Source organism: Balaenoptera ricei, chromosome 1 (genome assembly GCF_028023285.1).
Source record: "Balaenoptera ricei isolate mBalRic1 chromosome 1, mBalRic1.hap2, whole genome shotgun sequence".
NCBI classification, from domain to species: domain Eukaryota; kingdom Metazoa; phylum Chordata; class Mammalia; order Artiodactyla; family Balaenopteridae; genus Balaenoptera; species Balaenoptera ricei.
This window is the reverse complement of record NC_082639.1, coordinates 79,871,147-79,882,631: the sequence shown is the minus strand read 5'-3', so window position 1 is coordinate 79,882,631 and position 11,485 is coordinate 79,871,147. Positions and strand designations below refer to the sequence as shown.

Below are 11,485 nucleotides of genomic sequence, written 5' to 3'. Positions count from 1 at the left end.
GTGACTGTTTCCTTTCCAAAAGAGCGGCCGGAGAGGGCGAGGGAGGGAGGGGGAGAGAGAGAGAGGGAGAGAGAGACAGGAGAAGAGAGAGAGAGGGAGAAGTTGAGAGACTGAGATCTGGCTGGTGGCAAGGAGGGCTGCTGACCCACCACTCGGGTTCCGGAGCCCCATGCCAGCCTGACACCACAGTGAACCGTAGCAGCCCTCGGCGATAGAGAACACCTCGGGCCATTATTTGCCCCGCTCGGGAGAACGTGTCTGGCCAGGCACTTCTTCCAGCACGGGCCCTGATTGGAGACCAGGCTGGGACCCGGGTTTTGAGCAGCAGGCCTCTTGTCCTCCAACCCTCCCGAGAGTGCCGGGTGGACGCGGATCCCGCTCCATTTCCCCCTCAGGTACCTGCCGCCCAGCGGGGCCAGAGCCGGGACGCCTGGGCTCTTTGGGGAAGAATCAGAGCTCGGAGTCCGCCCACCCACCCAGAGCTCCGGTTGCTGGAGTTACACACTTTCCTGTGGGTTTCTTCAGGGAGTCCCTTCCTCTGTTCTCAGTGTCCTTGGACTATTCAAGCGCGTGTCTGGGGAGATGCGTGGCGGCAGCGCTGGCGTCTAAAGGTAAGCCGACCAGATTCCTTTTCCCTTCCTGACTTCTTTCCCCTCCCTTTTCGGACTTCTTAATGGGCAAAGCATTACTACTTCCTCGCTCTTTTTTCCCCTTTTCTTTCTGTTTTTCTAAAAGCTCCTCTGGTTCCCTTCTCTAGTCTCCCTGTGCTCTCTTCCCCTCTCTCCCTTTGCCCTCGCGCGTGATTGTGGACGCCGGGACCACGGTACGACTAGTTGTTTGGCTTTCGGTTGCAGGCAAAGGGACGTGCGGGTTCTGAAAAGAGCAGCGGGGCCCGAGCTGCGACCGCTGACGGGCTCGCGAGCCGAGCACCCATTGGCTCCCGGCACGTCGGCGTCGCTCGCTCGCTCGGGCGCGGCCAATGGGGGCGCGGGGACCTGCGCGCGGCCTCGGCGGCGGGGGCGCGGGCCGGGCGCGGCGCGTGGAGCGGCGGCAGTGGCCGTGACGTCATGGGAGGGGGTCGGCGCCGCCCGCTAGCCGCCGGATTACAAGCGAATGCGCCCGGCAGCGGCCGGAGTCGCTCGGCGCCGCGACTCCGCCACCTCCTCCGCCTGTGCCTGCTCCTTCTTTTCCTCCTCCTCCTCTTGTTGCCGCGACCACTGCGGCGGTGTCTGCTCCACAACTTTCCAAGAAAGTTCAGAAACTCGGCACCGGGGCGTCCGAGTCGCGCGCGGCCACCACCTCGGGGAGCCGCTGGGCAGCTCCGACGGCGCGCGGCTGCCCGGGCTTCGCGGTCGCTGCACCTGCCACGTCCGCCGCCGCCGCTGCCGCCTGGTGCCAGGCTGTGGGCAGACCCTGGCGGCGGCAGCAGCGGCGGCGGCGTCGGGGTCACCTCCTGCTGCCTGCACCTCCGTCTGGCTCTCCTGCGCCGCCACCGCCGCGCCACGTGCGCGATCGTTCCTGGAGCGCAAGCTCGGTGCTTCCTCAACAATTTTTGTAACTTTCCCCCTCTACCTTCCTTTCTCCAAACTCCTACTTTTTGCATTAGGGTAAAAAAAAAAAAAAAAGTGTCGCAAGTGTCCACGGATTGCCACCTCCCAATTTTCCTTCCCTCCCCGCCCCACTTTTTTTGTTTGCGTTTTAAGCGGCGACAACATTGTTTCATGTTATTCTGTTTTACGATCGATAGCTTCCTTTGCTTGGTCGGGGCGGCAGCGGAGCGGCGGAGTGGCGTGGACCTCATGTAGAAATGACAACAATGGAAGGGGCCAGCGGGTCGAGTTTTGGAATAGACACGATTTTGTCCAGTGCCAGTTCGGGCAGCCCCGGCATGATGAATGGAGATTTCCGCCCGCTCGGCGAGGCCAGGACCGCGGATTTTAGGAGTCAGGCCACTCCGTCTCCCTGTTCGGAGATTGATACTGTAGGAACGGCGCCTTCCTCTCCCATCTCGGTCGCCATGGAGCCCCCGGAACCGCATGTGATAGCGGACGGCCCCCAGCATCACCACCACCTCCACCACAGCCAACAGCCGCCGCCGCCGCCGCCAGCCGCGGCCCCCACGCAAAGTTTGCAGCCTTCGCCGCAACCGCTGCCGCCGCAGCCACCCGCCCAGCAGCTGGGCTCGGCCGCCTCGGTCCCCAGGACTTCCACCTCTTCTTTTTTAATTAAGGACATCTTGGGCGACAGCAAACCTCTGGCGGCGTGTGCACCGTACAGCACCAGCGTCTCATCTCCCCACCACACCCCGAAGCAGGAGAGCAACGCAGCACACGAGAGCTTCAGGCCAAAGCTCGAGCAGGAGGACAGCAAAACCAAACTCGACAAGCGGGAAGAGTCCCAGAGCGACATCAAATGCCACGGTGAGTCGCGCCGCCTCGGCTCCCTCAGCTGTCTAGCTTCTCACTCCTCTTGCTTCCCTGTCTCCCCTTCTGTCTCCCGCGTATCTCTGCTGGGATTCGAAGGCGATTCTCAGCTTCTAAGGCGATAGCGCCACGGTCAAAAACTGCAAGCGGGAGGGAGGCCTGCGCGTGCGATTTGGGGACTGGTCCCAAGTTCTGTTTATTGTTACATTTCTACCTCCCAGCCCTCACCGCCATCCAGCTCCTTTCTTTGTTTTACTTCATTTTAATTTATTAGGAAGGGGGCAGAGGCGGAGGGTATCTGACGGGAAATACTTTAGTATTTCGTAGTGCCTAGGGGTGTGATCACAACGTGGTGCTTATTTTTTAATGCAAATCATTCCATTCTTCCTACACACCGTATTTTCTAAACACCGGAATGGGAATTATCAGATTTAGCGAAGGGAAAAATTCCGAGCCGATTAACAGGGAAACTTTTTTAAAAAATTTATTAGATCGTGATTAATATAGGGAAGGCCACACGGTAAAAAATTATAATTAGTGTTTCAATTAAAAAAAATACCCTTCCTACCCCATGGCGCTAACTGAATATCTGTATTTCAGTAAGAGTTTTGGCCCCTTACAAGTAAATTGGGAGGTAGCATTTATGAAAGTAAAATTTTATGGAATTGAATATCTATTTTTGTAAAATCAGAAGATGGCAATGGAATTGTCCTTCAACTCCCTTTTTTCACTTTCTCCCCAGAGAATTTCATAAGTGTTCTGGTCTTTGCATGGCAAAAGAGTTTTAACATACGAGGAGAATTCTCTTTTTTCCCTTTACTGAAAGCTTATTATTATTATTAATCTTTGTCATCTCTGGGAAGGATGTGTGCTGACTGTCTGGAAGGTAGGATATTGCCTCTTCATTTTACTATTGTATCATTAGCATAATAGTGCCCAAAACAGATGTACAGTCTGGTCTGGCGATTTTTTGTGCACCAACCTCCCCAGTGGGTCAATTAGAGAGATTATGGTTCTTCCTGCAGGGAAGATCAAGGAGCGCAGCAAAAACGGGTACAAACAGAGGGATTGACATATCGATTTCCCAGCATTTCAGTAAAAAAACAAAGTTGACAAATAGAATCCGGAAATCTCTGGGCTGTCACCTGGATGGGCTCAGTGATTTTGAGCTGAACGCAGTGTCTGGGAGACATTCTTTCTGAAGCTTTAAGAGACCTGATGCGAGCAGCTGCAGAGAGCTTGATCCAACATTTCCCAAGTGCATCTGAAAAAAGGAAAACTAATGCCTATAACTTTTAGTAAACAGGAAAAGTAAAATGAAAAAAGTGCCCCCTTCTCAAAAAAAAAAAAAGTTGAAAGACCTTTTAAAAACTAACAAATAAGAAAATATGAAGTCAGAGTGAAAACAGTAATGGAAAGGGACAGGGTCTCCCCTCAGTCAAGGAAACAATTAAGAAAAGGACCCTTATCATAAAGTATTTTTTTTTTCTTTTTCATTTCCAAAGACGGGAAGATCCAGCACTCTTTTGGAACCCTCTGAGGAGCTCTGCACAAGGCTCCACACTCCCTAGCCAGCAGTTGGTCCTCTTCCTCCATACTGGCTAAGGTCCAAGTATGTTTATAAGGAAGGTGACAGAGTATAGTTCCCCCACCCCCAGACCAGCAGCTGGCTTGGGAATGTGGAAGCGTGTGCTGGGAGGACACTCCATCCTTCCCCATTCCAGGCTACCTTACAGCCGTGTCTGGGTTTCTATGTAGGAACAAAGGAGGAAGGAGACCGGGAGATTACGAGTAGCCGAGAGAGTCCCCCTGTGAGAGCCAAAAAGCCTCGCAAAGCCAGGACGGCTTTCTCCGACCACCAACTCAATCAACTGGAGCGTAGCTTTGAGCGACAGAAGTACCTGAGTGTGCAGGACCGCATGGACCTGGCAGCTGCGCTCAATCTCACTGACACCCAGGTCAAGACCTGGTACCAGAACCGCAGGTAAGGGAGGCTGTGTGGGAGAGCAAAGGCGTCTGGCCATCCAGGTCAAGACTACTACACCAATCTTCTTCCCTCCTGGCCCCGGAGACACTAAGGACTCAGAGGGCCCTGAGCTGGCAGTCTGGGGCTTTCTGGCTGGAGGAGGGATTAGCCACACCTCCAAGGTGAAAGGAATTGTTGGGTAGCTGGAGTTTGGAGAATTTTGCACTTCTAAGTGTCCTTAACATATGCTAGTTTCTCCCTCAAACATGAGTGGCTGAAATTTACCCCATTTTGCCCCCAAATCAATCAAGCCACACCTTTTCAAACTGAGACATCGGTGTAGGAGACACTCAGGCCCATACAACCTGTGCCTTGCACCCTTTTGGGCCTGCCCCAGGATGGTTCCAAATATCTATAGCCGGTCACACAGTCTGGCTGTATCCATCCTGGAAGAGCTGATCCACTGGCTTCAGCTTAAAAGTCCTTGCTTGGCCTGTGAGGCAGTCGGGAGAGGTAGAGTTGGCAGCCGGTCAGGCATCTAGACTGAGGGTCTGTCCCCTATTGTGGCCACCTCAGAGCCCTCCAGGAACCACGGCTTCCCTTGAAAGGAAATTAGGAAAGGGGCTGACAGTACTTGTAGGCCCCTGAACTGCAGTGTGAACCCAAACTGTGCAGTCTGGGGCCGAGGTTATGCTGAGTTTCCAAGCCTGACGGTTGTCTTCCTTGTCTCGATTTTCTCTCCCCCTCCTTTTCTCTCATTTGTGTTCTAATCGTCCATAAGTGTGGTTGGAAATGCCCATCCAGTTGTCATCTTTACCATAATTTTCTGTCTCATTACATACGGTTTCAGCCACCCTAATTCTGTCGGAAAACATTAGTGTCATTTGTAGCCAATTTAAAATGGGCGACATGTTTATTAATTTGGCTGGAGCTGCTGGGTATGGAGGGCCCACCAGCCCTGCGTTCCGTCAGGAGGCATCTGAGCAAAGGCCTGCTGCCTCTTCTTCCTAGTGGGGTGCGGTGGGGGAGGGAGGACACCGAGAAGAGCTGATCACAGGTTTTAATTGTTACTCTCTCTCAGAGGAGAAAAGATCCTGAAATGCATTTTTCCCCTCCTGGAATGGCCCCGAGGTACTGTCCCCAAGGGAGAGTCCTCCCTCAAACGAATTCCGTTTTGAAACCCTTGTCACCTTCCTGGCTCTTAAACACACACCCCCCCAACACCTTCCATACGGTCCTGTCAGGCTGGTGAGAGGGATATGTCTCCACAGCCCTGGGGACCAAGAGGGCCAGGGGTCCAAGGCCCAGGAGTCTCTGTGTCCCTTTGTTTACGGTTTCTTCTCACTCGGCCTGGAGGAAAGGGGGAGGGGCAGAGAGCAGCCACTTTGGGATTTCTGGGGAGCCACTTGGGGAAGGAAATTAGAGGAGGAGGGAGAAGACTGCCTACAGAAAAAGTGGTCTCCGTTGGCCTCCAGGAAAGTTTCAGGAAGTAGCCAAACAATAAGTAAGGGGGGGGCAACAGCAGAGCAAAAAGTCAGGAAAAGGTAGCAAAGATTGGAGAATTTTATTTATGAATGTCTCAGACATTGATGGCATCGTTTGGGAAATTGACTTGGATTTGGGTGATTCTGGGAGGGAGAGGGTGGGATAGGGGGCCAGGAGGTGTGCTTCATTCCTGGTTCTCAGCGCTCTCTAAGTCTTCCTGTGCTCCTCGAGGAAGAGAAGGCAGGTGAGGGGGGAGAACGGGCCTTGGTGCCTGGGCAGTGCCCACAGCTGCGGGGTGCACGCACGCCTGCTTTTATTTCAGGACCAAGTGGAAGCGGCAGACTGCGGTGGGCCTGGAGCTGCTGGCCGAGGCAGGGAATTACTCGGCCCTGCAGAGGATGTTTCCGTCGCCTTATTTCTACCACCCAAGCTTGCTGGGCAGCATGGACAGTACTACTGCCGCGGCGGCCGCCGCAGCCATGTACAGCAGCATGTACCGGACTCCTCCTGCGCCCCATCCCCAGCTGCAGCGGCCCCTGGTGCCCCGAGTGCTCATCCACGGCCTGGGGCCTGGGGGACAGCCGGCCCTCAATCCCCTGTCCAACCCCATCCCAGGCACCCCGCATCCACGGTGAAGAGCAAGTCACTGTCCCTCCCTGTCCCCTCCCCGACCCAGACAGCTGCCCCTCCTCTCCCGGCACCAGGCTGTCCGGCCTCCCTTGCAGCCAACTGGGAAGCAAAGAAGTAAGAGAGGAAGACACTCACCAGCGGGTGGAGGGGGGGCCCAAAGAGGAGCCAGCCCTCCACTCTCCATCTCCCCACCCCCAGAGACAGGGCTGGAAAGCTCCCGCACAGCAGTGTGACTGGCGAAAACGCCGACTCCACACAAAGTGCGACCAGTAAGTGAAAACATCAACAAAAACAAAACCTCAAGTTCTTTTTAAAATATGACTTTAGGGACAAGCAGGAGGGAGGGAGGGGGGTGGGGTAAGGAGGGAAGAAAGAAGGGCACGGAGAGGAAACCACACAGGCAGAGAGAATTGTAGATGAACAGCCTCAAATTCCGAGGCAGAGGGCGTTGCCGTGGACATTCCGTCTGCCCCAGAGAAAAGAGGAGGGTAACTGAGAACTTTGCACTGATTTCTCATGACCTTTTTTCTTTTGGAAAAGTGGCATGCTCCATAATATGAAAAAAAAATGTACATTTGAAAGACTGAGTGATAAGTGATATATCATATTTATTATATGTTGTCCAAAAAAGAGTCACTTATATACATTAGTAAAACATGATTTTTCTTTTCATGTCTTTTTGATTCAGTAAAATAAATGCTTAGACAAAAATATAGATTTTTTTGTGATTGAAAATTCCAGAAATAAAGTTTATCTTTTTTTAACAAGCGGTGAAATCCAAGGGAGCTGATTTTACTGAAGCAGAATGTACTATGATGAAATGTGTCACTTGGTTTAGGAAAACAAAATCCCTTCTGGAATATTAGCAATTTACAAAATCTGTAAAGATGTTGGGCTGACTTGTATAAAAACAGCTCCATTTTTCACGGTGGCCTCTTCCGAGCCGTTATTCGACATGTGTGAACTTCTTTCTTTTTAAGTGGATGATTTCAGAGCAGTTCGTGAGGCCGCAGGAGAAAATCTGCGCTTGTCGGCTGTTGGTGCTCGCCAAATAGGCGGCCAACTTTCCCTGCTGTCCCGGCCTGCCTGGCAGCCCCAGCCGAACCGGGTCTGTCCGCCCCTCCTCCTTCTCCTCGGGCTCCTCCTGGGGCGGTGAGGGTCCGGAGCGCTAGGCAGCGGAGACGCCGGCAGGGGCTGGGCTGCGGGCGGGCGGGCGGACATGCGGGCCTCGCAGCTGTTCTGCAGCCCACGGCCGGGCGTCCGCGCGGCAGGACAGCCTGCAAGCAGGAGGCTGCAGGGCGCGCAATTAGGGTTCCCGGGGGGACTCGAGAGGCCTAGCTAACAAACCCTGGTCGTGCTTTCATCCTGGCCTTCTCATTCCCCAGCGGGCATCCAACCCTTAGCCCCGAGCCGAGTGTCTTGTCCTAGTGAGTTGGCTGTGCTGGGATGTCTGGAGCGGAATGCAACTCTGGCCGAGACAGGTGTGCCAGGCTTTTTATCCGCGTCCCGGGATCTTTTGGGACCGCAAAATGAGAGGCCCTGCCCAGAGGGTAGTGGAGGCTGGCTCCCTGCTTTGGGAGTGTGTGTGTGTGAGTGTGTGAGAATGAGTGTGTACGTATTCGTAGCACCTCGGCCAGAGCCGGACCTCAGCCGCAGTCCCCCCTCCCCCACTAGCTCCCAAGAGGCTCAGCACTCCCGACAAGTGAGGAAGAACTGGAGGGGGTGGGTGTACATTTCCGGGGCTTCTCCCACCTTCCCCAGCCCCAAGGTCACTTCTCAAATAGTCCGAGAGTTGGATCCCCGTTGTCTGGGTATCCTTACATCTCTATCTTCACTTCTGCCCTAGTACATAGTCAAAGGATTAAGACCTGCAGCTAAAACACATCCAGACCAGTTTTCCAACTTTCTCTGATGTTTGAATCTTAGTACAGTTACAAAAACATTTAAAACAATGTGGAGTGCTGTGGGAGTGTGTGTTGGGGAGGAGAGGGAAGGAAGAAGGAAAGAAAGGTGAAATCCAGGAGGAAATTGCCTCCGGCGCCTTGATCAGACCTGGGCTAATTAGGGAGTGGTTTGCAGATTTCTCTCCAGCTCATCAATTTGCTTTAAAAGTGGTCTTGGTCTTGTTTGATTCTAACAAAATTGTTTGGACTGGCCCTTCTCATTTTCTTCCCGCTGAGCTGGGACAAACTCAAACAGCTGGGCTGGGCTGGAAGCTGGGCGCCACTGTGTCCAGTGGGAATGCCCATTGCCTGGGTACTCAGCAGACTCTCCTTGCTCTGTCTTAGCTGCTGTTGGGTTTTACAATCACGCTTAAATAGTTCACAAATGGTCTGCCTAGGCCTAAAAAGGCACTTTCCAAGGTTTGGGGGTGCTACAGCTTCTCCATGCAGTGGCCCCAGGGCTGGTCATCTTCGGGGGGGAAAAAGGGGGACCTGGGAATTCACTGGAGCTCACACATTCTAAGTTCCCTACAAAGAATGACCTCAAGTCCAGTTGGGAAATGCACATAAACAAACCTTCAAATACAAACCAGGCCATAGCACCCATCTGCTACCAGCAGCCCGCCAGCAGCCTGCCAGCCACTCTGCTGAGGAGCCTGCCAGCTACCCCTTCACTCTCAAGGCCAAACTTGGACTCCATAGGTGGACAATGAAGGGGGAAGCACTATGTCTACGGAGACCAAGGTTTCTTAATTAACCTCATATTCCACTGCTGCTAGCAATTAGGTTTGATCCACCAGACTCCTCCCAAATGTGCTTTCGCTTCAAAGTCATGTTTTCTTTCACCCTCTAAACCATGCAGCGGAAAGTGTCAATTCCCCTTCTACAGTTGTGTTGGTTACTTCCTGTTGCATAGAAGTTGGCAAAAGGAGTGTGTGTGTGTGTGTGTGTGTGTGTGTGTGTGTGTGTGTGTGGTGGCGGGACTGTTGTCCCAGGAAGAAAGTTGAGTGCTGGATTCCTTCTTTTCATTCTTTTCTTTCTGCAGCAGTACCACCTCAGCAGGTGCCCTTCTATTCAAACATCCCCAAACTATTCCTTGCAAGTCAAACGCAAACATAGTCCTTTCCCTCAGAAGGGGTCCTTCAGTCCAGTGCCTGCCCAACAAAGTAGCGGTGTTGGCTAAAAGGTGAGGAGTGCAACACCAGGTTTTCCAAAAAGCAAGGAACAGGGTAATAGACAAAGGTCTTTTCACAAGGGAGATCCAGAGTTAGTTATGGAGGCTCAGAGGTCTGTTGGCCCTGGGAGCTGCACTTCTTTTCTTTTTCCCACCTTCAGCTGGTGTTGGAAGGGCACTCCACGGCTAACTCCATTTGGATCGCTCCTTTGATTAAGCTGGGGACTGGCAAAACAGGGATTTTCGGGGGGCATTCTTTGCTTGCTACAAAAACACAGGAGAACAAACGTGTTTCAGAGAGATGTTTAGACACTCACAAAGGCCCCTTACATTTGCTCTCCTCAAGATCAGCTCTGCGACTCCAGCAAACCTAGCACAAATCTGTAGTGAGTATGGAGTAAGAAGTTAACTCCCCAACTAGCAGCCAGGTATTCTCGCCCAAGCCAGCAATTTTCAATGAGTTGCAAAGTTATGATTGCTGCTTGCTTCCATGCCTCCAGCAAATATACCTACCACCTTGTAACACTTTATTTTTGCTCCCCCTGCCCTTAAAATGAAAGTCCACACGACGGCAAATTAGACAGCTGATTTCCTCTGTTGCAAATAAAACCGTTTACCCTCAAACCAAGACTTCCGTCCTCCCTCCCTCCCTGCCATCTGACTCCTGCCTAGGCAGCCCTTTCCCAGGAGTCTGCCAAATCCCACCTCCCCTCTTTAAGCAGGCGGCCTGTGAGTGGTTTGTTTTGTTATATTTTTAACTTTCTAAAAATATTTGGAAAAGCTCTCCCCAGGGCTAAGGAAACTTTAGTCCCTATTAAGCCACGTGGTTACAAAAATATACTGGAAGAGAGCTGCTAAGTTTTCTAAAAAGCCAGGCATGACTTGAAGTCAACATGCTTGGGAAGAGACTGACTTTTCACCACTGGTGGGCATGATCAGGGGCAGAGCTGAGCCTCCTAGGGGATTGATGTTTCCTCCTCAGCATTGAATTCTTGGTGTGGGAAAGCTGGTTTGTCGGGTGTCTTGGCTGTTGGCTAGAAAATTAGGCAGAAGGGCGAGTGGGGGCTTCTCCAGGATTTACTCCATGAACCCTGGAACAACGCCTCTAGACTTCTTGAGTCTCCCACTAGGTCTTTGTCCAGTCCCCACTTCTTGGCCAGTTCCAGACTTCCTCTCTACCCATGCCTCTTTCCCTGAAGTTGGGGCCTGTGTGCCCCTCCCTTCTTCTGGCAGGTTGAACACCCCCAGGGCTTAGTAGGGCTAAGTGTGTGGGGTAAGGGTTGTGTGCATTCAGAGAGAGGGAGGTATCACTGGCCTTTCGCATTGGAAAATCAGGTCAGCTGTCTCAGGGAGATGAGATGACCCAGAAGGGACTTTTTTCCTCCCCTTCTTCCGGCTGAATTTTGAAGGCCTCTGTCAGTCTGAGTGTTGCTGAGTGGACGGTCTCAGCCAACCTCGCATTCTCAGTTTCTCTGCTCTCTGTCTCTCCTTTTGTCTCCCCTCGGGCCTCCCTCTCCCGTTTCTCTCTCCTAGCACCACAGACAGCTCCCAGGGCGCGTGGGGGAGCGGAGTCCCGGAGGCTGGAGGGTTCCCTGCAAAGCCTAGGCGACCGCAGGGGGCGCACCGGGGAAGGGTCGGCGGCGCCCGCGGGGGAGGTCCGCGAAGTGATTACAAAGCGCCCTCCCCGGCGGCGCTTCCTGATTAGCTCTAAGTCCAAACAGGGTCACATTCCAAAGAACAAAATCTTCAATCAATAAAGTAATTCAAAAACCAAAAGATCTCGGGGTAAGTAGTGCTCAGTGACAGATCAACTCTAAACCGTCCCTATTTAATAAGTTCTTAGTGGAAGCCGACTGGGAAGGAG

At 52.8% G+C, this 11,485-nt stretch overlaps 1 protein-coding gene across 1 annotated transcript; it reads left to right on the top strand.

Moving 5' to 3' along the window:
• The first annotated feature begins 1,807 nt into the window (after positions 1–1,807).
• BARHL2 (BarH like homeobox 2) lies at positions 1,808–6,509 on the top strand. The gene is made up of 3 exons (XM_059900004.1): positions 1,808–2,420; positions 4,182–4,407; positions 6,197–6,509. Exons 1-3 carry the CDS (start codon positions 1,808–1,810, stop codon positions 6,507–6,509), a joined length of 1,152 nt encoding a protein of 383 aa, XP_059755987.1.
• Positions 6,510–11,485: the final 4,976 nt, after the last annotated feature.

What these genes read in the sequence shown, in the direction of transcription:
- BARHL2 (XM_059900004.1), top strand. Translation starts at nt 1,808, where the DNA reads ATGACAACAATGGAAGGGGCCAGCGGGTCGAGTTTTGGAATAGACACG. An exon ending in GAGCGACATCAAATGCCACG is followed by an intron (nt 2,421 to 4,181) that starts GTGAGTCGCGCC and finishes GTTTCTATGTAG; the next exon opens with GAACAAAGGAGGAAGGAGAC. An exon ending in ACCTGGTACCAGAACCGCAG is followed by an intron (nt 4,408 to 6,196) that starts GTAAGGGAGGCT and finishes CTTTTATTTCAG; the next exon opens with GACCAAGTGGAAGCGGCAGA.